Source organism: Corvus moneduloides, chromosome 11, assembly GCF_009650955.1.
Source record: "Corvus moneduloides isolate bCorMon1 chromosome 11, bCorMon1.pri, whole genome shotgun sequence".
NCBI lineage: Eukaryota > Metazoa > Chordata > Aves > Passeriformes > Corvidae > Corvus > Corvus moneduloides.
In genome coordinates this window covers 2,717,102-2,742,712 of record NC_045486.1, presented here as the reverse complement: position 1 = coordinate 2,742,712, position 25,611 = coordinate 2,717,102, and the positions used below count along the sequence as shown (strand labels likewise).

General features: G+C 46.1%; 1 protein-coding gene across 3 annotated transcripts in view; it reads left to right on the top strand.

The window, feature by feature from the left end:
• CNTN4 (contactin 4) overlaps positions 1-25,611 on the top strand; it is a 270,420-nt gene that overhangs the window by 158,912 nt on the left and 85,897 nt on the right. For all 3 annotated transcript variants that reach the window (XM_032120664.1, XM_032120665.1, XM_032120663.1), the window contains 2 exons: positions 13,254-13,380; positions 14,709-14,884. In XM_032120664.1, coding sequence (XP_031976555.1) covers positions 13,254-13,380; positions 14,709-14,884 — 303 coding nt within the window. The remainder of the gene's footprint in view (positions 1-13,253; positions 13,381-14,708; positions 14,885-25,611) is intronic.

The window sequence follows — 25,611 nt, the reverse complement described above, 5'->3', positions numbered from 1 at the left end:
ATCTCAGTTTAATACCCAACTGCTCCATTGCATCTTTGCCAAATGCATCTCTGCTTTATTTGAGAGCAATATTTTGAGCAGCTTGTTCTGCAGAATGTTAATTATTACAAAAACCCCACTGGTTTATTCATTTTTTGTGTAAGAAGAAGACCTTGGGGTTGTGAGCTTTTGTTGCTACTGTTGGGTGGTTAGTGGAAGCAAAATTTGATTACAAGGGGAGAGAAAAGTGGTTATAAGTGGTTGGCACACAAAGCCTAAAAATCCTTATGGTTTCCTTCTCTCTGGCATCAGTGGATGCACATCCTGCATCCATTGAAATCAGAAAAACCACCGTGTGATTCTAGGGGATGGATTTTACAGGGGTAGCAGAAATGATATCAGGGGAGGGGAGATGGGCTGAAAATTGATGTACTCATGTAGGTCCATGGAGCTGCTTCAACCTGAGCAGAGGAAACTGCGGAGTGAGGTTAAGAATTGAAAATGAAAACAGCAACGTCTTTAAAAGATTTAATAAACGAGGCAAATGTGTTGCACAATTGTGTTGCAATGATTTGAAATAGATCTGAAGGAAAATTGCTTTGAATCCTAATCAGCAACTAATAGTTATTAGCTAAATCCAGTGCCAGGGGAGAAATAAATAGGTACAAGTGCTTAGCTATTGCTTCCACCTCCAAACACCACATCTGTTGTCCCAGTTTTGGGCTATTTTTACCTAAAAGGTGAAGTCACTGCAGCAGACCCAAGGCAGGCAGCGTGCAGGTCCCGGGGAACACCTGGGCTGTGTTGCCGCCAGCCAGGATGAAATACAATGAGGTGGCAATTGGTGGCAAAACAATTTCTGTGGATGGGTTTAATCTCAAACAACTGCGCTCTTCTGTTTAGCCAGAACAATAAACTGTGGCAGTGCTGTGCCCCGAGGAGCTCTGCCGTGGCTGGGAGGTGCGAATAGGTGTTCAGGTAATGCATTCCCACTCTTCTTCTCTTGGATTTATCATCTGCCTGCTTTGTAAACTGTTCTCGACTGAGCTCCAAACTGCTTTCAGCTTCCCAGGGCAGGAAAAGACACTGCACACCCCAGCGTGTCAGAAAACTCAGGGAAAATGACCTCCAGCTCTCAGGCACTTATTGCAAACCTATTTTAAATTGAATACACAAGCCAAGATAATACAGGCTGTTTGATAAGAAACATTAGAGAAATCCATAACACGAGGCTTTTTATTATGGGTTTATTACATCAATCTCTCCAGTGGGTAATGGAACTTGTAAATATACTCTTATGTAGGAGTCTCCTTGCGGGCTTTTTATTCATGCTGAAGTAAGCACAGCAAACTTATTTGCTGCCAGGGTACATTGAATTTAAGATTAGTATTTATTTTGGTTCTAAAGAGGTTCTGCTTTTGTGAATTGGAGGTTGGCAGAACAGCTGTAGGAGAGGAGGTGGGAGCTGCAGGGGGGCTTTGGGGGGGAAATGAGTTTTCCAGGCAAACTGCTGGTGCCTGTATGGGACACAGCGAACGTGCCCATTATGAGCCGTGGCTCGTGTGCTCAGAGCTCCTTCAGGAGGGAAAACTTGCTTTGTTTAAGCAGGAGCTTGCTGTGTGTTCATTGACTAAACCCAGGAAGATGAAAAATCGTCCACGGGATTAGGGAAATATTTAAGGGATACATTCCCTGCCTTGCTGTGCCGTGCAGACATGGGCACAGAGCGCTCTGCAATGTAAACATTTGTTCTTTCCTGGTAAAATGCTTTTAATTCTTTTCTAGAGGTAAACAAAGTCACACTGCTGCAGCAGGAGCCCAGCAGGCTTTGGCTTACTTGGGAGAAGCCAAGGGGATGTTTGTGCTGAGTAAAGAGTCGAGGAAAAGTTTACATAAAAGTTCAACAAGAAGTTCAAATCATAGCAACACTAACAAAAACCATGAACAGCTTACATGTTCTTGAGTAGATTGTTGGAGGATGTAGTAGTTAATTGGTAGTTGACTTAATAGAGGGAAAACAGTCCTTGACTAGAGGATGTTAATTGGACAGACAGACCAGAAACCTGCTGAGGTGTCAGCAAAGTCGGCATTAACTCATGATTTTAACAGGTTTTTTAGGGTTCCCCATCCCTGGAAGTGCCCAAGGCCAGGTTGGACAGGGCTTAGAAAAACCTGGGATAGTGGAAGGTGTCCCTGCCCATGGCAGGGGTGGCACTGGATGTGCTTTGAGGTCCATTCCCACCCAAATGTGTCCATCATCCCGTAACAAAGCAGGAAGAGTGTACCTTAGAATGAACACAACCAGGTTTGAGGGATGTTTGCATTTCCAACACTGACTGAGATCTTTCTCTGCTACAGGAGACAGATTAGGAGTGAAGAGTGAAGGATGTGTGTGTTTAATTAAGGTCTGAGGGTAACAAATGTGCTTGAGCTATGAAACCACATCTTTGTCAAACCCACCTGAAAGAAACCATCCTTTACCTGGCTGGGCACTTCCTTCTGTGCTACTGCAGCTCCTAAAATGCATCAGCAGAAAGCCCAGCACTAATTTTGATGTCTATTCCCCCATGTATTAATTCTAGATTATCATTCCCATCTCCTGTGTATTTAAAAAGACAGTAGTTTTTTAGAAAGATGTTTGTTTTCATGTCTTTATGTTTGTTTTCACATCTTTGAGCTGCTTTCGGCCACTTCTTCAGTGCTCTTACAAACTTCCCCACAGCCACAGAGCTGAAACTCTCTCAGATGTGGTGGCTTGAGCAGCAAATGGGTCAAAAGGAATTCTATGGCTTTGAATTCTTGCTGCTCACAGAATTAACACCCTGCCCAGACAGCAGAGGGATCCATAAAGTTATTCCCTGGTTAATTACTGTGTCTGCACATTTCTCGTTATGGAGTATGCTGCCGTGCTTGCTGGAGAAAAGTTAAAACCCAAGCTCTCTGTCCCAGATAAAAGGCTGCTTACAGAAATTCTTACTCGTCTTTGAGGCTTCTTAAAAAAAAAAAAATTAGGCTTTTCATAGTGTGTTCCCAATCCAGTATAATCCTTAATTTTCAAAACATAGAAAGCCATTATTTTTTGCAATTGTAATGAAAAAATTGCTGAAGCAGTGCGCATTATTTCAATTACCCATTAAGCCTTCTCTGCTCTAGAATGAAATTACATGATTTTCTTGCTTTTAACTTCTGACTTGTAATTTATTAAAAGAGAAAAACAAACCACTACAACTCTGGTTGTGTCCCAATTGCCCAAGTCGGACATTCAGATGAATGATGCAAGTCAGCTGCTATTTTGGCATCTTCCTGATACTTTGGGCTTTTTATATTAAAACTCAGGCAGGAATAACATTTATTTTGCACCGTAGTTCTAATCTATGACTTCTCTAAGGCTTTGGCATTATACTGGCTTGGCAGAAGTGGACTTTGCATAGTGACTGATTTATTTCACTTTATTTCATTCTGTGTTGATCACATCAACACAGCAAACCATCATTTCTTGTTGCACAATAAAATAAATTCGGATTTTAATTATAAAGTAACAGGCCTTGATCAGATTGGGAAAATACACATGATCCCCCTCCATTTAACTCTTGCCTCGCTCTCCTCACTGACACTGAATGTGCTGTTTATCCCTGTAGCCTTTTCCTGCTGTCCTTTGTGTCTCACAGCAAAACAAGAGGCTCCTCCTGGGGACATCTTGCTCTGTTTCATCTCGGGGGATGCGGTTGCTGTGTTTGTGCTGGGTGCCTCGGGCTGCTGTGGTTCAGGCAGGAGGTGGCAGAGCTCTGAGTCTGGCTGGGGCTGCTGCTGCCTGCGCTGCTGGCCACGCTCCCCACTGCCCTGGGGGAGCCTTGGAAGGGGTGCAGGCCATGGCAGGGCTGTCACAGGCACTTTGGCTGCTTTGCATCTCTTAGGTAGGAAAAGCTGTCTGCAGCAGCTCGGTCTAACCCGAGGTGTTGGCTCACAGCTCGCTGCATTTCGCATGGTGCCCTAAGAGCACTCTCTGGGTGAGGAACCAAACTCTTGGGAAGCAAAGAAAAATTAAATGTTGCCCTTGGGAAAGGCTCTGTTGGGAAATTGAGGCTCTTTGATGTCATACAATCATGGAATTGTTGAGGTTGGAAAAGCCCTCTAAGACCATCCAGTCCAACCATCCCCCAGCACTGCCAAACCCACCACGACCCCTGTCCCCAGGTGCCACATCCACACCCCTCTGAACACCCCTGGGGATGGTGACTCCACCCCTTCCCTGCACAGCCTGTTCCAATGCCTGACCACCCTTTCAGTGAAGATATTTTTCCTAAGATCCCATCTAAACCTGCCCTGGCACAACTTAAGGCCATTTCCTTGTATTGCATTAAAGACTCTGTTTCCAGGAGCAGTTTTCTCCTGTTATTGAAACACCACAAAAAGGAGCTTCTCTTCCCTAAGCTGAGCTGGGCAAGGGAGTTTAAAATGGACCACTGGAGGTGAACTCTGTCTCTGGGGCATCCACATCATGCTGCCCTTTAGAGGTGAGCGAGGAGTGTTTGAAAGCTTAACCTGCTCGTGTGACAGCAGAGGGAAGAAAGGCTCTCCTCACAAATGCCATCAATCCGAGCAGGTTTGGAGAGTGCTAAATTGTGGTGTAAGAAGTCATAAGTCAGGGGTTTGACAGCGATTACTGATACGTTTTCCCTGCTGTGATATTTGAAAGTTCATAATATTAAAAAAAATTAAAGGAATGCATGTTCTCCGTGGGCAGATTGTACAAATTGTACTCCTGGCTGCTCCTTTGATGTTTTGCTGATTGAACTCTGAGAACTTTATTTAAGCCTCCCTCAGTTTGGCATTTAGTGGTGTTAATTTTAAGGCTGGGCTAGTGTGGGGTCTGGTGTTTGTGTATCTGTGTTTGCATGGAGGGTCTGGTCCCTTGGCAGGGAGCAGAAAAACAGGGATAAGAGGTGACTTTTAGGGCTGGGGAGTGCCTGTGGTGGGGTGGCCATGCAGTGGCTGCCAGTGCTGGTGTGTCCCAGCTTCCAGAGCCACAGCAGGTACCCTCTGTGTTCCTCTGTGTAGGGAATCTCCTGCTGGAGACTGGGATTGGCTTTTGCTCCTGCTCTGCTGAGGGTTGCAGAAACATTTTGAAAAAATAACAATGGAAAAATTGAAGGGCAACTCCTCAAATGTGCCCTGAATTGGAGCAATTCCAGCGACTGCAATGAAGTTATGGAGAGTTAGAGCAGCTGAGCTGCCAGCCCGGAGTCCCGACAGCAGATTTCAAATGCCTTAAATCCATTTATGGAACAGAACCACCTGGAGATTACAGCCTTGGATCCTGTTTACAGGATTAAACACTTTCTTGCTTTAGTAGCAGTGAAAAGTGAGTGAGGTTTTCCTGTCCAGGGTCAGGAGCCTGCCCAGCATCGGGATGTGCAGTGCTTGGCAAGGAAGGGCTTGGGTTTATCTCTCTGTGTAACTCCAAAGGAAAGGTCCTTCTCTTTTCCTAAATATCTTGGTGCTTTTTAAACTCCAGATGCCCAGGATGCCATCAGTCTTGCATCAGACCATTAGAAGCTGATGCTGAAAATTTCTCCTCAAAAATACAGATTTATAATGTGATAAATATGAGGTTTCCCTCTCTCTCCATTCTTTCAGTCACCTTTTAATTTCTTATATTGAAATATCTTTTCTTCTTAAGGCAAGGGCTGAACAACTTAGAAATAGTAAGAAAATTGCAGAGTGTAATATTTGTAATGAGGCAGATGCTTGAAACTTGCCTGTGCCAGTGCTCTGTGATAGAAAGGAGAGCGTTCACAGTTTAATTCTAGTTGGTTTTTTTCCAAAATAGGGAGAAAACAAACCTCCATCAGGTGGAGATGATGGAACCTTGTCACTTGTGTCCTGCTGCAGCGTTGTCTCAGGGACTTGAAAATGTTCCAGAGTTGCCCAAACCAAACAGCCAAGGAGAAGTGTGCACACTGTGGACTGAGTTAACAAAGAGGTGTTTTAGTCTCTGCTTTGTTCACGGTTTAAAAGTTCTGTGCCTGGTGTTTGGAATCCCTGATGGATTCCCTTGTACCCAGTGTGTGTTTCCTTGCCCTAATTGCAGATTGTGCCCCCGTGACCCGGAACAGGCAGATTTCCAGTGCCCCTTGACAGACTGAACCACCCCATGTGCATTTTCTGACCGGTGCCATGGTGCAAATTAGGTTACAGGTGTTTGACTCCGAGTGTGCCAGGCTGATAATTCCTTCCTCTTCCCGGCGAGCTCCCGAGGCCCTGGTAATTCCATCTGCTTATTCACAAATATTTGAGAAGGGAAGCCATGGCCTAAACCTCTCTGTAAATAGCTGGATAAAAAGTTGGCAGGGCTCAGCTTTCCTTCTGACAGTGGCTAATGTACTTAAACCTGAAGAGAGAAAAGGGGCTTCACCTTGAAGCGAAGCGCCAGAGAGCTCCTTTCACCTTGAAGCTTTCTGCAGGGTTTGGCTCCTCAATCAATTGAGAGCCTGGACACGCTGCCAGAGTTGTCTTTGTTTTTCCTGCAATAGATGAGACAGAGATTATAGGTTATTGCCCCAGGGACTTGTCTTTTCTAAGGCTTCAGGATTTTAAAGGAAAGAGGCTTTTTTACTACAAGCATTTCATAACTTTGCTTGTCCGCTGGTGGGGTGGGGAGGATGGCATTTGTTAACCTGGCTTTTACACACCTTCCTTATTACATCAAAGATTAAAATCCATTGAATTTCAGGGAGGTATTGTGGAAAGGAAATATGTGGTTTTAGAATATGCACATGTAACCAATTACTTCTGATTTTTTTTAATATATCCCCTTTATAGTCCCTGTCATACTCAAGACAGCTGACAGTTTTACAGTAATGATGTGTGTTCTTGGCAGACAGCAATCATATCAGCACCTTACATTTTGCTAATAAATCAATAGGTAATTAGCACAGGCTTTTGAAACATTTCTATTCCCAAACAGCTCTATGCAAGAACACCCAGCACTGGTGGTAGCACCATTAGCATCATATTAATCTGATTATTCCTATTGTTTTATACTCACAGCTCTGCTGTGGGCTGATATTGTCCTCAATAGAGCTCTGTGAGTTCCTCTGTTTATTTTCCTGCTGTTGGCTGTGATGGCTCAGGGAAGAGGCCGCGCGGTGAAGAAATTTGTGACTTTCTGCAGCACCGGAGCAATGTGCTTTTGTGGGATACTGAAGGGAACATCTGTGATGAAAATCAGGCTGTTGGCTTGCTTAGAGAACACAAATTGCATCCTGTTACATGAGGGGTTTGTTGTAGAACGGGTCACTGTTTGTGCTGCGGTGGGAGTCGCCTCTCCCGGCTGTCTGGACATGGGAGAGGCACAGGGAATATCCACATTTGTGTGTAGGATCAGGTGGCAGCATTTTATGTGGAACCAGCTGCCTCGATGGCATTTGCTGTAATGAACCACACGTACATAGGAGAAGTTGGGACATGGCTGGGGCACAGGCTGAGGGAGAGGCCTCCCGGAGCTCCCGGAGCTGCCGCTGGCATTTGGGTGCTGGCTCCTGGCATTCCCACACTGCTGGCTCCTGGCATTCCCACCTTCCCTCAGAGCTCAGGACACACTGCTGTGCTTAACCCTGCCTTTAATCCAGGCTGCTCCAGGCCCCCGGGTCACTCCTAAACGGAGACATCAGAGCACTGCTGTCTCCATCTCAAACGCTGCAGCTCTTCCATGCCTGCCTTACGAGAGGGGAGATTTATCCCTCCCTGTCTCCCGGGTTTCTGTGGCTGCCCTGTGGTCTCTGAGCAATGTCTGACACTGCTTTGGAGCTCGGGTATCAGACACTCGTGTGTCAGCTGTCACCTGTCAGGCGAGGCTTTGCTCTGGGCTTGGGACAGCAGCGAGCTGGGACAGGGAAGAGTGGCAGGAGGGCAGAGGGGACAGCAGGAGGGGAGAGGGGACAGCAGGAGGGCAGAGGGGACAGCAGGAGGGGAGAGAGGACAGCAGGAGGGCAGAGGGGACAGCAGGAGGGCAGAGGGGACAGCAGGAGGGGAGAGAGGACAGCAGGAAGGAGAGGGGACAGCAGGAGGGGAGAGAGGACAGCAGGAGGGGAGAGAGGACAGCAGGAGGGGAGAGGGGACAGCAGGAGGGCAGAGGGGACAGCAGGAGGGGAGAGAGGACAGCAGGAGGGCAGAGGGGACAGCAGGAGGGGAGAGGGGACAGCAGGAGGGCAGAGGGGACAGCAGGAGGCTCACAGTACCTGTTGGAGACCTGTAGGTGCTGCAAAAGAAGCCCAGTGTTGTATCAAGGGGGTGTCCCCACAGATGCAGAGCTATGAGGCCCTTCCCTGAAAAACCATACTTAATACACTTTTAAAATAGCTCCTTTTTTTTAATCCTTTTTTTTTTCCTTTGAATGGGAAGCACCTTTAGTGGGTCTTGTTCATTGGGAAGCCTGTGGAATTAGTAGTAGTAGGACTGTGTGGTGTAAGAAATTCTTTGTTTTAATTTCAAAGCCATTAGCACCATTTGCAGTTGATGTTAATAGAAGTGATAGGCAAAAAATAAGGAGTGAGCCATCCACTGGAGCCCTTTCCTGCTCAGGAGGATGGGATGCAGCTGCTCACCTTGAGGAGCAGGCTGGTGTGTTAATCAGCCATGCCCTTGAGCTGTCCTATCCATTCCACTTCCCACTTTTCTGAAGAGCTGCTCTTCCCAAGGTGCAGTTTTGTCTGGAAGAAATACTGACTTGTAGCACTGTATGAAAACACCCCAGCTCACAGAGCAGGCAGCAATTCCCTCAGCAGCAAACAAGGAGAGGATTTTTCTCATACTGGATATACTCCAAGAATTCTCTGTTCTGTTTAGTTATTATCTTTCCCTACGGTGTGGAGTATTCAATTAAACTTTCTCTCAAATTGGCCATAACTTTCAATGGAAATTAAAGGAGTTCTATTTGGGTACCAGTATCTGTCACCAGGCTTAATGTTGAGAGAGAATAGGAATGGTTCCACCTGTTTGGTGTGAATTAACCTCCGCTGACATTCCTCATGTTTCAATTCCTCAAAAGCATGGGAAGATGACAGCATTTAACATCCAACTGCCTGTGCTGGCTCTCAGCTTTGGGGCCCTGGAGGGACACAGCAAATATACTCTTCATTTGGAATGTATTCCAATTAATGTGGCTTTTTTTTTTTTTAATAGGTGTTGTGATTCACAAGGGGGAAAAATATACATCAAGCAGAATGTTCTTCTAAATGATCTCTCACTTTCCATCCAACACCATATGGACACACACCTCCTTCTGTGGTTAAAATGCTTCTTTTATTGTGAAATTGACTGAAATTTCCTAGATCCTGCCTCTTAGCGAAATAAATACACTTCTGTCAGAGGAGGCAGACCCAGAGCAGGAGTACATTTGTTTTATATGACAAGGAGGGGGAAAAACGCTTTTTGGAACCCAGTCTTGTTTGCAGGTTGTCTTAAGCTGAGGGCGGCTCGTGTTCATTCTGGGTTAACTCATTTTGGGCTCTTCAAAAGAAATGTAACTCAGAAAAATAAAATCTGTCCCCAGGAGTGTCTCACCAGTTAGCTTGTCTGGGAAGGTTATTTATTTTATTGTCCTGGGACAGTGAGAAATGTGTGAAGAGTGGCAGCAGCTGTTGAATGGTGTAAAGGGGAAGAGGGCTAAAATAACTGAGCACTTTCAGGTGTTTATGCACAGATATGCTCTGTTCTCTTGTTATTTTTTGACGAAATGGCCAAAAAAGAGTCTGTTAAACACAATCTGATGAGAAGGGCTGGTTTCTGTGGATCGAGCTGCTCATAGTGTTCACCAGTGATAAGCCAAAAATGTGTTACCACTCTTGGAGTGCAAGTCCCTGGACATTACTGCAACGGAAATAAAATTACCACTTTGAATTTATTAAAAAAAGTGTAAAATTCATATATTTCAGAGTTATCCAAACAGCAAAATTTGCTCCCACAAAAGCAGACACTTCAGCAGCACAAAGGCTGTGCTGGCAATAAACGTCTGAGTAACACAACTTTGTCAAAAATGGGCTCTTTCTGGTTCAGGCACTTGTAGTTTCCTATCTGCAAGAATCTAGATGGCAGCTTGTTTTATTTATTAGTGACTCTTTAGTGCTCTGTGAACCAAATCCCCCTCCTCTGTCGGGTTCTGTGACTCAGCCCTTATCACACAGTGTTGGGATCTGGGCTGCAGTGATTTCAATCGCACATCAAGGCTGCAGCAAAGCAGCTCTACAGGCTGAAGATTAAATAGTTTGGACTTGCTTATCTTGGTTATACACAGGCAGCAATAAGAGGAAGAAGAAAGGCACTCAAAATAATTTTAGCTGCCCAGTGTTGCAAAGTTTTTCCTGCTCTTCTGTTCCCCTGATAGGCTGCAGCTGCTCTCAGAGCTTCTCCCTGCCCTGCCCAGCTCGCTTTGCTTGAAATCTCACCAGGATTTTTCCTCTTGCTGCCTAACAGGAAGGGCAGGCACTTTTTTGCCAAATAAAAGCTGAATGTTGAACAGTGCCAGCAGCAGGTGGAATATTTGAAAGTGTTTTCATTTGATCTTTTATGAGCTTCCAGGCAAATTGAGTTATTAGCAGACAAATTCAGTGTTTTCACCTATTTGTGACTATATGTATCCTTAGTTCTCTATCTTGAGTCTGTTTTCGAAATTGTAAATTGCTCACTAATTAATGATGCAGGCTGTGGTGGTTCTTACACCTGTAACTCCCACTGAGTGCTGTGGACCACTCTCATTAGCTCTTGAAGAGCAGGATGCTGCACCTTAACCTCTGCTCCTGCAGCCAGGTGATGGCCTGGACATGTGGGGACACTTTTGCACCCTTAGATTTGTTCCTCTTTCCCACTCCAAGTAGAAGAACTGTTCATTTGTAATGCAAGGTGCGTTTTCCTGTGATGGGAAGAGGACCTGACCTTCGGTGTGATTTGCTGTAAATTGACACCCCCTAATTGAAATAACAGCAAATGACAGCACAGAGAGGGGTGTGAGGCAGATGACAGAGGCAATGCAACACATCCCTGAGTCAGCAGGTCCCTAACTGGATTATCTGGGATGGTCTGGCTCGTGCCACAATCAGACTTTGTGTTTCTGGGGTTTGAAGCAACCCTTACACAGGACCCGAGCACCAGGCCAGCTTCTGTATTTTCCAATGAGAAAACTGGATAAATTCAAATATATTTTAAATCTGTTGCTTTCAGACGCACTCACACAGCACTCAGAGCTGTAATCTTTGTGGGCCAGACTATCATATCCTCTCTTAGGGTGAATGAGGCTGCTCAGGGAGTGAAGCAGCCCTGGGTCTCAGGAACAAGTCTGGATGCCATAATCCAGTCCCATATGCTCTATGGCTATTATTATCTTTTCCCACCAGCAACAGTGAGTTGCACACAGGTGTAATTTAGAGCTGGAGATGATGTGAAATGTGTTTTGAATAATAGATGAGTTTCAGTCAGGTATCGTTAACATATAATTTAAAATAAAGCTAAATACAAGGCCTGTGACTGTGTGCTGAGTGCACCCTCCTTTGTGGTGGGGCCTGAGGGAGGAGACACGGGGGAGAGATGGTTCCTTTCTAATCTTCCTGGCAGAGTCTCTCTGAAATACTTCTGTGGAGATGACAGAATTTGCTCTCCCAGGGTTGAAGAGCTGTTGTTCTGTCCCTGGTAAATCCAGTTGATTTCCCAGTGAAAGCTGTTCCCATTCATTCTCACCCTTCTTCCCTCTGGAAGATCCATCATCTTCTATTCATTCCCTTTTTTCTGTATATTTTGCACATCCCATCATCTCTGTATTTTATTTATTCATTTTCCCCTGACCTCCCATACCCACAAATTTCCTATATCCCCATCCAGGTGGGCTTCCAGCAGCCTGACTAAAGAGAATTCCGTGCTCACATCCCTGCAAGTCCCTGCACACTGAAAGAGCAGAGTCTGCTGTAGAGATAGGGCAGGAAAAGATTGGAAAATGGTCTAAAAATGTTAAATCAAGGTTCCTTGCATTCAGCTGAAAGCCTTTCTGACTGTGAGCACTTCCACTGTGTCCTTACTTGCACTAAACTTAGAGCAGCCAGACATTGACACTGATGAGAGGAAAAGTCTCAGTGAAATCAAGATAGCTGATCTTTTCAGGGGAGAAAAGTTGGTTTCTTTTGTGTGCTGAACAGCCGCTGTGGAGATAAAAGTGTCTGATCCAAACAGGATGGAGAGCAGTGAATTTACGCCGTAGCTTTCTGTGGGTGTTTTGAGTGGTGTCAGTGAATTTCCTGAAATTCTGTGCTCGCTGCAAAGCAGTGGGCAGGGAAGAGCTGCAGCTCAGGGATGGGCCTGTGAGCAGCTCTCACCCTCACCTCCAGCTCTGAGATGGGATAAATTGATAAGGTGAAAGCAGAAAGTGGATGAGAGGAGAGGAAAGGAGATAGGAAGGAGTTAACAGCTCAAGAAATCAAAGTGTATTTTTAGAATGAAGAATGAAAGTCAGCACAAGGGAGACTCCCATCAGTAATCCCCAAACCCAGAGTGCTGGATTGCTGGGAGATGACTCCTGAGCTCTTTGAAGGTCGTATCAGGTTGTTTTGCCAAAGTATTTTCCCTCTTCTACCTGTATTTAGTGTGAGTTTTTAATCCTCTGAAGGGCACGAGTGTGGAATGTCCTTGTCAGGGCTGGTCATACAAAACCTCTTGGGAGCCTCATTCCCGTGGAGGAGTGGGGCTGGTGCCAGTGGATTCCTGAGGCATCAGAGCATGGAGAGGGTAGGGGGTGTGAAAGGGTTTCCATGCCCTCCGAGGACCAGTGCACCCCATGGCTGCAGAAGGGTTTCAGTCAGGGATGGCAGAACCAGTTGCACTGGGGCTGGACGTGCTGGGGACCCTCTGGCTCGGGCTCCTGTGTAACTCTGTTTAACAGGGTGGGGGTTTAATTCACAAGGAAAACATTTCCATTTCTAAAGGTGAAGCCAAGGATTCTGCTTTGAATTGAGCTTTGCTTTGACAACAGCGCCTGTTCCCACTGTTTGAACTTTGGGTGAGGTTTCATTCTGTGCTCTGTTCAGTGTAGGACATTTTCATGACTCCATGTGGGTTCAGTGGTTTTTGGAAAAAAAAAAAATCTGCTGTTATAAACTAAATAAAGTGTCACCAGATCTTTTCCAAGGTGAGTGACACACGGCCTCTTGCTGCTGAGACACTGTTTTGTATTTTAAGCCTGGGAACATGGAGATTCCATGAATGACCTGTCCCATTTTCCCTGTTTAATGCAGATGACAGCACCCTGCACGGGCCGGTTTTCCTGCAGGAGCCCAACAGCATGATCTTCCCCTTGGACTCGGAGGAGAAGAAAGTGAAGCTGAGCTGTGAAGTGAAAGGAAATCCCAGACCAACCATTGGGTTTGTTCAGTGTTTAACTGTTCTTAGAACCATCACACAAGAGCCTTTCTGCTGCGTGTATTGGTGATGTCCCTGGAGGCTACCACAGTGCTGATCCCAAAAAAATCCCAACCAAAAACCAGGCAGCTCCTCCCCAGGGGCTGCTCTGATCTCTTCTCTGTGATCAGGGACAGGATCCAGGGAGTAGCTGGAGCTGTGCCAGGGAGGTTTAGGTTGGATTTTAGGGAAAGGTTCTTCCCCCAGAGGGTGCTGGGCACTGCCCAGGCTCCCCAGGGAATGGGCACGGCCCTGAGGCTGCCAGAGCTCCAGGAGCGTTGGGACAGCGCTGCCAGGGATGCCCAGGGTGGGAGTGTTGGGGTGTCCTGGCTGGAATTGGACTGGATGATCCCTGTGGGTCCTTTCCAGCAGAGCATATTCCATGACTCTGGAGCATTAGGAACAGAGGGAATGGACACCAGGAAATCTCCAGGTATTGCAACTCAACTGCAAAATTTGGACAGGAGTTCTAAAAGGTTACAAAAGGATTGTAAATAGTCCTGGCTCTCAGATTAACCATCCTTTTCCATAAACATGGACAAAACTCAATTCTTTTCAGCTTTAGTAGCTGCTCTGGGGTCCTGGGAGGAAGGTGCTGTCCTCCTGCAGTGCTGTTGCTGCTGCAAATCATTGGTGCTGCTGTTCTCTTTCCTTTGGTGCCTCTCTCTGCTCACCAGTAAATGCCACTCTGAAACCAATTAGAGTCACCAGGCCTCAGCCTCCGGGCTGTCTCCTGACACAGGCAGCAATTTAATGCCATAAAATCCATGGATCCACGGTGAAACACATTTCTGTGGTTTCCCCGTACACTCAGGAGATGGGAGGTGCTGTGTCCCCCTCCTCACTCCATCCTGGGGCCGGAATTCCTCAGTGCCCCACTTTGTGACAGCATCTGCTGGAAGGGAATTTTCTTAAATTTATAAACAAACGACCAGCAAGTCAGGAGAGGGGGAAAAAATATCCTCAGTGGACTTGAATGGGTTAGAGATCCTCTTTCAGGGACTTCCCCATGCCAAATGATTAATTCCAAAGAGCAGCAGCACCAGCAACTACAGAAGCATTAATCATTTCAGAGACTGAAATATATGTCAAGGATATTGCTCTCTCAGTTAAATACTGGAATATTTCAATACCTCTCAGGAAATTTGCATTTTTCTGCCTTCTTTTTTTATTTTTAATAAGTAGTCAGAGCCATTCTAAATCTTCCTTTATTTACTTCATGCTGTGCTTTCAAATACCCAGGAGCATCCCTGAGCATCAGCAGAGTTTAACTTTGCCATTCTGTGCTCCAGGTGGAAGTTAAATGGAAGCAGTATTGACGTGGGCATGGATTATCGCTACAGCCTGGTGGAAGGCAGCCTGCTGATCAATAATCCCAATAAAAGCCAGGATGCTGGGACGTACCAGTGTGTAGCAACAAACCCCTTTGGAACGATTGTCAGCAGAGAAGCCAAGCTGCAGTTTGCTTGTAAGTAAGGAGGCGAGCTCTGTTCCCACAGTGTGCTGGAAAAACTGGGAGCTGAGTGTCTTTTCCCAACTTTTCCTGATGGATTAGAGCGTTCTCTTAATTGCTCATGGAGTGAGAAAGAGGGGAAATGGGAATAAGGGATATATATCATGATTTATCATTATTTAGCTGAAATTATATGGAGCATACAAGGAAATATGTCTTATTTATTGAGGAAGAGGTTACCTAGGAAAGGGTCTGGCAGATGGGATCTCACCATTGATTTTTGCCTTTCCTTGGAGAAGTAAAGCTTCAAAGTGTTAAAAAGGAGCATAATTTCCACGAGGGATGAATTCACAGTGATAGATTCACAAGCCCTGTGTTTCGGTGGTACATCAGGTGTGGGCACTCTGGGTGTAAAAGGGAAGATGGGCAGCTCTGTGTTTATTTTGGGCAACAGCAGAGCTGCAGCTTCTTGTCAAGAGCTGAGGGTAAGAAAAGGCAGGACCTTGCTGTAGATTAGCATTACATGAAATCATGCAAAGCCCTTTGGAGCATAAAGGCTGTGAGAGTGGGCAAATGATGACGCAGGACCACAAGTCATCTTTTCGCTCTTGTGGTTGTGAAGGTGAAGGCAGAGAATAAACACAAGGGCCTGTTCATCCATCATCTGTGTGGTTTCCCTGTGCTGTTGTCCTGGGAGGGGCGTGCAGTAATTACAGCAGGAATATCCTTGCAGGAGTTCAAGGCAGAGCCTTCCCAGGCATGGAGTTCTCAGTCATGGAGAATGGTGCAATGAAAGGTGCTTTTGACTGACTGGGGAGAGAAGCTGATGTGCTCCAGCTACAGAAAGGAGGTGATAAAAATACCAGTAACCCCCAGGCTCACATACTTTAGAAGGACAATTTGTAATGAGGAAAAATACAGAGGGTGCAGTCCTCTGTCTCCCCACGTAGTTTACAATAAATTATCCTTCTGCCCATGACCTGCTGGAGTTTGTCCGTGACTGAAGGCACGTTTTCCCTGGGGATGGGTTATGAGCAGCTTCCTCAAGACCATTCCCATCACTCCAGATTTCAGGATGCCAAGGTGATTGCTTCATAAACACCACCTTGGGCTGCTGCTCCCACAGCAGGCTCTGCCTTCCCGTCCATGGCCATTCCCAACTCCCAGCACAGCAGCAGCAGCAGCACTCCCAGCAAAGCCCCTCAGCATCGCTTGGCAGGGTCACAGCTTCCCAAAATCCAGTGGAGAAGGACAAGCTGAGTGTCAGCTCCTCAAATCTGGGCTTCAGAGCTCAGGATGTGGGATGAGAAAGGAGGATCCTCCGAATCCCACAGCGGGTGGGCAGGCCCTGGCACAGGGTGCCCAGAGCAGCTGGGGGCTGCCCCTGGATCCCTGGCAGTGCCCAAGGCCAGGCTGGACACTGGGGCTTGGAGCAGCCTGGGACAGTGGGAGGTGTCCCTGCCATGGCAAGGGTGGGACTGGATGGGCTTTAAGGTCCCCAAACCCTTGTGGGATACTCTGATCCTGACAAGTGCAGCAGGCAGGGACTACTTGAGTGGAGACAAATCCTCACATACCTGGTCTGACTGTATCGTACCTGAGAAGACTGAATTTAAAAACAAAGCTTGTTCTTTTCCAGTCATGCTTGGGAACTCAGGTAAATGGATACATTTTTGACTCCTAGATTATATTTTAGTTTGCTAAAACAGCATAATCAGATTAGAAACATTTGGATTAAAGAAAAAAAAAATTAGGGTTTCCCAAGGTGGGCTTTGACAAAACAATTTTTTTGTCATCTCTAATCAAAGGGATTGCAACCAGAATTAGCTGAAGTAGGACATGCAGAGTGATTTAAGTTTACTACAAAGGCTCTGCCTCTAAGAAACAATAAAAATGGATTTTTGAAGCTTTACCCTTCATCTGAGCAATCCCTTATTTTCCATCCTCATCATGTGTTGTGTGGTTTTCGTTTTGTCTCATTTTTGTTTCTGCTGGTTCTTCTGAGGCTGATGGCTGGGGTTTGAGAGGTTTTTTCCCCCTCCTTTTAAGAGTTAAATTGTGAAGCTTGGGGCATCAGGAATGTGTGTTGTTCTTCAAGGGCTGTATTATTCTTCTGTAGCCTTTTCAGGGAAGATTAAACTGTGGTTGAGCCATTCAGCCTCCTGTGGAGGGCAGACAGGGTCAGCAATTTCATCCTTGAAATATGTATTTAGGTTACAAACTCATTATGATAAAAGTGCTAATATTTCCCCCGAATACTTGCTTTTTGATATGTCATTTTCATTTCAGATTTGTCCTTTTCTTCATTTTTCTTCCTCCCTTTTTCCCCTTTCTCTTTTCCCTTTCTTTCTTATTTTTTTTTCCATGCTAGTTGTCTCTGAAATTGAACATATTTTCACCGAGTGAGGAATCTGCTGTGCCACAGTAACAGAATATGGATTAATGATACCCTAAGCCCTGTGCTTGTAGCAACACAAGCTTTCAGAAAATAAAAAAGCTTTAAACTCTTGAGTATGGATCTAATAATGGCTTTTCCACAAAGATCTATGAAAATACAGCTGAACTAGATTAAATGATGTACTTTTTCTTTTAGGGGCTGGGGTTTAGCTTGGCAGTTTTATTCACTGTGCTGTGGTTTCTGTTGGGAAATAACCCTGGAATCAATCAGGAGCTCTGGCTGGGGAGCGGCGCGGCTCTGACGCGGCACTTTGGGGGTGAGCCCACCCCTTCAGACATGGGATTAAAGTTGTTTGCTGTGGCCCAGCTCCTGCTTCCGCTCAGGATGGAGATAAAGCTCCCATTGATTTTTAGTGGCACCAGAGCTGGCCCACACCCCTCCCAAAGTGATGAATTTGCAGCTTGTTCCGCCGGCTCAGCTCCCGTCCCTTTGGCAGGACAGGGAGGATGAGCTTCCAGGGTGTCCTTGCCAAATCAGTCCTACTGACCATGGAATAATGTACGGAATAGAACCTCTCACAGGTGCTGGAAGTTGTTTAGTCACCCTCTAAAATTCCCTGGAAGAAGGTTGTGGCAAGGTGGGGGTCGGTCTCTTCTTTGAGGGAACAAGTGACAGAACAAGAGGAAACGGCCTCAAGTTGTGCCCGGGAAGGAGATCAGGAAAAGTGTCTTCACTGAAGCATGGTTAAGCATTGGAAAAGGCTGCCCAGGGCAATGGTGGAGTCACCATCCCTGGAATTGCTCGGACAGTGAGTAGATGTGGCACTTTGTGATCTGGTTTGGTGGCCCTGGTGTTTGCTCAAAGGTTGGACTCGATTTTGGGGGTCATTTCCAACCTTGATGTCTCTGATTTATACCCACACCTCCACAGTCATTAATCACCAAGGAAAGTTCTCTAAATCACCCCTGGAGAAGCTCCTCAGCTTGTTCTGCCCAGCCCTTGCAGCCCTTCTCCGGGGTGTGCATTTGGAGATCTGTGTGTTCACATTCAGTTTCATTTGGTGGCTTCTGGTGCTGCTGATCTTCCACGCTGTCCCAAACTGGCAGCACTGGTGGAAGTGGGTTCAGAGGAAATGGGACAGTGCAAGGTTTCCCTTCTGTTTGTAATTCTCTGCTAAGTGATGTCCAAGCTTTTTTTGATCACAGTGGGATGAGCGAGGCAGGACAATTTCTGCTGATTTATGAGCAGCTATAGGGGAGCATCTCTAATTAGAGATAACTTTGAAATTCTTTTACTTTACTGAGGCTGCACTCTGTGTTTTACTGCCAAAGCTTTGAAACCAGGCATTTTTGCACATCTCCAGGAGCACTGCAGGGAGTCAGCCTGGACACCCCAGTGCCCTCCACCCCAGGGGCCTCCAGGCTGTGTCTGCTCCATCACCACCTCCACCAGCAGCAGCTGAATGATCCCGATGATGGGACCAAGCCTCTCCCAACAGATAACGCCCCTCTTCTCCCATGGAGCCATCCCCTAGGCTCATAGATGAAATATTCTCTCCCTGCTGTGATGACTCAATTTGGCCCTAAACTCCTCAGCAGGATTTGCAGTTTAACCTGAAAATTCACAAAGATGTGGCTAGCTGCAGGATGCTGGTTTGGAAATAAACCCTCTGGGAGTGGGTGAGGAGCTGTGCAGGAGCCATTGCCTGTCTCCTCAGCACCACTGTTTGTCACATGCTGCTGATTTACAAATGGGTATCCAAAGAGGAAAATCAAGTTTGAATCAGTGCTGGTTTTCAGTCATATCATTGTTTTGACCCCTGTTGTTACAAAAACTGCCGGAAAGCGATGTCTGTGAAACTGTTAGAGAAATGTTAGAGAAAGCTGTTAGAGAAATGGGATCTGCTTTTCAGGGTTTTTTTTTGTTGTGGGAGCCCATGAGGGGAGGATGGCTGATGTCTTTCCCTCTGCTCTGTGCTCAGAGGCCTCTCTGAAATCACCTTTCCAACCCATTTTCCAGGAAGGAGTTTCCTTTAAATCTCAAACTTAAACCTCCATGCTAATGCTGTGGATGTTTTCTTCAGTTTCTGCAGGCCAAAATGATATTGAGATGTCCAAGGGGCTGAGGGACCAATTTTAGAACAGAATTAGGCCCCAGGAGAGTGGGGGATAAGAGGTGTGAGGTGTCCTGTGAGGATGCTGGAGCAGGGGTGGAGCATCACTGTGCTGCCTCAGGAGGTTAAAAGGAAGGGGAAAGGTCTCCTTGTTCTCTTCCTCCTCCTCCTCCTCCTCCTCCTCCTCCTCATGCAGGTGGCCTGAGACAGGTGAAATTTTCTGTGTGGAATTGAGCCTGAACTGTTTCAATGTGTCCTCGGTGCCTGAGGGACAGGGTTGGAGGTTGGCTGCCTTCTACCCCCTAACCAGGGGAGCATCCTCCACCTCGCCTTTTGTACCTTTCCCTTTGGATTATTCATGAGGGGTGATCCTTGTGGGCCCCTTCCTGCTCAGGATATTCTGATTCAATCATAGAAACCCTTAACTTTCTTCTTTGTTACCGTGAACATCCTCTGAAGTGAAGGGAATCACACAGCTGTTTCTAAAAACTGGTCCCCACACACATTTTATTGAAAGAATTCATTTTATAGAAGGTTTTTTTTTTTTCCAAAATAATTGTTAAACATGAATTAGCAGCTAGGAGCCAGCATTGCACAGAGCAAAGAGTGGCAGAAAATCCAGTAATAATGTGGTTGCAGTGAGAATACTTTGGGGCTTTGACCTACCATCTCAAAATAATTTCATTGTGGTGGTAGAAAGAGAAAATTACTCCCAACATCCTACTGGAAAGGGTTTTTTTCAATATTCCCATTGCTGGGGTGTTTCCTGTTATATCTTTTACACGAGTAAATCCCATAATTTTCACTGTTAGTTGCTAAGAAACGCATTGTAATGGCTGCTCAAAGTCTTTACTGGTGAACCCTCATTGCCCTCGAGTGCATTCATTTTATCTTTTGGAGATTAATTGGCAAGGAAGTCACTCTTTCAAGAACAATTCATAATGAAAACACTGGGGGGGGCAGCTCTGCTGAATTCCAAACAAACCAACCAACGATCCCAGGGATTGATCCGTGCGTTCAGCACACAAATGGAAGCATTTCCACAGGGATATCTAAAGTCTGAGGGTTGATGGGAGCTGATGTGTTTTAAACCTTCTGGAAATACAGGAGCAGAGGGTTTGGGCTGGAAATACAGGAGCCAGAGGGTTTGGGCTGGTTTTTCAGGAGGCAGCTGGGATTGGTGTGCCTGACTCTGCTCGTCCTCCTTGGGAGGTTTATTTCTCCAAGGTTTTACCTCTGAGGAGCAGAAGCCCAGCCCTGCACATTTTCCTGGCTCCTCCCTCATTCTGGAGCTTTCCTGTGGAGGAAAAGATCCCTGTGGAGTACAGGGGGTGGGAATTTTCAGCATTCTGGGTGGGATCTGCTCACCTGCACTAAGATGAGGAAGTGCCCACGCCTGCCCACATTCCCACTGCAGGAATGCATCCCTGTCCTCCAAGGCTGCTTTGCACCCCAGTATTGAAATATCCCACTCAGCTGTCTCTTGCCCAGATACCCCTTCTGTTTTTTCAGAACCTGGACTTCAAATCCCCGGCTTTTCCCACAGTTTCATTCCCTTTTTCCCGGCATTTTCATCGGCGCGCTGCCTCCCACACACGGTCACAATTCAGAGATGACACTCCCAGCCAGCCACTGCGGCTTGCACCACAAATCTGCTTTAAATCATTAAATTGTCTCAGTTTTTCTTACATCTTCAGAAATCCACTATCTTAACATGACCCAGTTTCCCCTGCATCCCCCAGAATCTCGCTCCTTTTCCCACTGAAGCCTTGCCGAGCCTCTGTGCATCCAGGCCAGGCAGAGGGGTTTGTTGTGGTGCCCAGGGGTGGCTCTGTGGCAGCAACACAAAACTCTGCAAATCAGCATCATTTTCGAGCCAGAATGTCCAGTTCTGCCCGCTGCAGAGACCCCATTTTCCCAGGTTTCCCCAATCCCACTGGGATGTACCATCCCTGTTTTGCTCCGTGCCCTGTGACACCCCTGAAGCTGTCAGGTTGTGAGAGCAGGGCGCAGCCTGTTTGGGGCATCCCCAGTTCTGCAGAGACACAAACATTTAAACTGTGTGGTTTCCTGCCAAGTGTCAAATCCTTGATTCCTCCTCCAGTGCCTTTCCAAGAAAAAATGCCATTTATCTCCATCACAGCCCTGCTGGTCTTACCCAAAATCAGCTCTTCCACCTGGCAGTCCCCCCAGGACTGGGGTTGGGGTGATCTTAACTCAGGAATGAGCACATTTATTTGCATTTTTCCATATGTTCCCACGTCCCAGTGTTTCTCCTTTGCTGAAATCCTGACTGAGCCATGCACAGGGCAGCCATCAGTGTTAGAGACCCAGCTCCCAACCTCTGCTCCTTCTCCACAGTCTCTGATGGGTGGAAAACTAGGCTAAGCCTCATGTAAGCTCCTCTTTTTTCACTCTCCTTTCCCTTTTTTTTTTGATGAATAGGACCAACAGGGAGTTTGCAGCAGAGGATAGATCTATAACCTACTTTACTTTCATCTGGGATAGAAGGACCCTGAACTGAGAGCAGAAATGGAGGATTTTTACCTGCTTTGTTCCCCCCCCCAGGGTTATAAATAAGCTGAATACATTATTACTTAAAGCAGCGGAAGTAATTAGTGCACCTTGTCCTAAAGCTGGGAGTCTCCTAAGGCTGCAGTGTTATTTGGGAAGTTATTTTGGTTTCTGTCTGGGAAGAGCTCAGGAGAGGGCAGGGGGTGTTGCATGGGGAGGTGTTGGAGCCTGCTGAGGATCACAGGTCACTCACAGCACCACATGTCCTCTTCTGCTTAAGAAATTCAGGGAAAAGCAAGACACAGGTTTGACATTTTTTTCCCCATCTCTCTCCTTATTTATTCATTTTGCCTTTAATATGTAAAATAAGTTATATTCAAAATGCAGATTTTTTTTTTTTTAAATATCTGGGGCTGAATTTTTAAAAACGAAATGATGATGTAGGTGGTTTTTTTAAAAATGAACACCCAAACATCTTGCAAAAAGTGATTGTAGAGTAGTAAACATCTGCAGAGCTGTAGGGTTATGTTTTCATGGTGTATCCTAATCACTTTTGCTGTTTTGTGTGGCCAGTGGATGGAGAACAGGACAAGAAACCAGGAGGTTGTGTTATTTGCTCAGTTATTAGGATGCTTCTTGTGACACCTCCCCTCCGTGTGATGCCTCTAAACCTCCTGAATGAAATAAAGCTCTTTACCTAGCTGAAGAAATAATTATAATCCTTGGATGAGCCTTACTTAGTGATTCTAAATCAATGCAAATCAGTATTTTCTCTAAATGTGTGGAAATAGCACTTCCAGGACCCCCAGCCAAGCACAGACTTGGCAAAGGCCAGAGGTAGATCCTGCAAGAAAATTTCTGTTCCTGTTGATGGGATGCAAGGCCAGTGCAGAACAACTTTATCCCAGTGGCTGCTTTATCTTTATTTTGTTTTTTTCTTTCCTATTTTCCCTCTGGAAAGCAAAGCCAGGAGTCAGCATTGGCATGTGGAGGATGGAGGAGCCTTAAATGTGTTTGTGGGAAGTTGGCCCGTGTTGGTTTCCCTGTCTGCAGCGGACATGACTGGCATTTCATTGCTCATTAGGCATCAGAGAGGAACAGAGTGGAAAAATATCAGCACTCTGAGGTGCTGCTGAGCACCAAAATGTGCATTAACGTTGGGAGGCTGAGCCACCAGACACCCTCTGAGGACTGGGATCTCTGAGGGGTGGGCTTTGTTTGGGTTTTTATCAAGTAAAGGGAGATTTCCCTTTGAAACTTCCTGCTGAGTGAGCTTGGGTCATGTCATCCAGAGCAGCTGGGGCTGCCCCTGGATCCCTGGCAGTGCCCAAGGCCAGGCTGGACACTGGGGCTTGGAGCAGCCTGGGACAGTAGAAGGTGTCCCTGCCCATGGGACTGGATGGGCTTTGATGAATTCTATGACTCAGTGATTGTGTTTTACATTATTTTGGGTGTGGATTTGCACTCCTGTCACTGCCCAGAGTGGGAAGGTGCAGCAGAGCCTGCAGGGAGCACTGAGGCACCTTCGATGCTCAGACATGGCCTGAGGGAGGGCTGTGCCCACCTCCTGTGCCTGTGGAATTCTGCTCTCTGCCCACTGCAGAGTCGTCTGTGCTGCAGGAAACTGCAAACAGAGCTTTTATTGTTTTAGTCTAGGAAAAGATAAAAAACTTCTGAGAGTGAAAAAACCCTGTTCGAGTCAACTCAGGGGGAAATGTCTGCCCAGATTTTCTAGATTAAAGTAGTAAAATTTTCAGAGTCCTCAGCACTTTGTCTCAAGCAGAGGAGCTGCTTCAAAATAAATGTTTGAAATATTTCCTGTAGAAAGAAGGCAAACAGGCAGTTTTTATGAAATGGAACATGAAGACAAGGAGGATTTTTTTTTTATTTTTTCATAATATCATAGAGAAGAGTGGTTTGATTTTGGAAAAGAAAAATGGGTGCCTTGTAGGAATTTCTAAGAACTCCTGTTTCCCTGTAAGATCGGTGGTGTGAAGGAAGGCAGATAAGCACTGGGGCTGCCTTGCAGCCCGTTTGAGAGCAAGGATCAAATCCCAGAGAGGTGGAATTTTAGCCATGTGGGTTCAGAAATCAGCCTGTCTTTAACAGATGGTGGTCAGAAAGACTTGGGAAAATTAAAACAGTCTCAACATGAGAATCCAGATAGAGACATCCAAGTCCAAGGTGTTAGAGAGATTAGAGATGTGAGTGGTAAAGTTGCCCAGGCAGTGCCTTGTTAGTGCTCACAGTAATAAAGTCCATGGAAAAAAAAAATTTCCTGCAGGGATAGGGGTGGGGGAAATGACAAGACATTTACCTCTAAAACTTCTTTTTCCCTCCTTTTCTCCTTGGTGAAGTAGAAATCCCAGTGAAATATCTGCTCTAAAGGTCAAATTAGAAAGCTTTCATGCCCAGACTTGTAAACTATTTCTCAAATCAGTGACTCTCAAATTTATTCATTAGAACACCAGCTCTTAAACTAAAATTCTATTAAGCTCTGTATCAAAGGGGTTTTATTCCAGCCCACACAGCTCTCTGTGCAGTCCTGACACACCAGCAAGGACACAGCCTGAAGAACTTCATCTCTGTGTATGGGTGCAAGGGCTGACATCAAGGCCAGCTTGGAAATTAGGTGCAGTTTGGTAGAGACAGTCTTTGGGGGTGGTGGGGCCACAGATACCAGCGGGCCAATCTTGTCTCTTGTGGGTGCCAGTTAAGAGCTTTCAGCCTTCCTTCCTGGGAGTTCTTCCAACCAGTGTCCTCTCACATCCAAAATGGGTTGAGGTGCACTGGGATCTCCTCTCCAAGACTGGTTTTGTGGGCCAAACTCCCACAGTTTGTAGTCAGCAGCCAGTGGAGTGGGGTTGTCCCGTGGGCAGCCACGCCGATGCCTTCCCTGCCCGCCTGGCTGTGAGCTTCACCCAGGACATGAACGGGGGATCTGTGGTGTGTGGAGAGTTGTGCAAACAGGATGAGAACAGCTCGGGAGAGGGCATCCCAATATCCCTTAGCAGGAGGTTCTTTGTTCCATCTGAACCAGGAGGATTCGGCCACTCCTTCTGTCAGTTTTTTTGTTGGAGATGTCATTGCCAGCCTGATCAGATTCCCTTGGGATGAGTCATGTGCTCTTTCATAAAGGGAATAATCTCTTTGGCTTCAATTCGAGGACTGGACATGACCTTAAAGATCACCCTAAATTTTAGATTGCTGGGATTATCTTAAACTGATAGAAGGGGTTTGAGAAGGCAAAGCCCACTAAGATCTGCAAATCTCTTAAAGTCATGCTCAAAAATTGGCTTTGGGTGTCTTGGCTGTGTCTGGTCACCCAAGGGGATTGGGCATTTCACACAGAAAAAGAAATTACACCTTACCTGTATCATTATCTCCTATTGAATGGGTGCTCTAAGGTTCATTTTATATTAGTAAAGGTGGTGTTTTGTCCACTCCAGAATACCCAAAATTGCCAGTGAACATGTGCCAGCTTTCTAAAATATCTGTTCCTAAATGATCAGATTCATTTTTAACCATTCAATTTTCCTGTGTTCAAAGCACAGCCAAGTCTCCAGGGGGAAATACCAACCACAACCCCCCATAAAATACAAACTGGCTAAAAGAACCCCTCAAGTGCTGATCCCACGGATTTGTTGCTCATCTAAGTGAAGTATGAGTGTCCTAACCAAAGACTTACTTTTAGTACAGCTGGAATGACACTAAGGC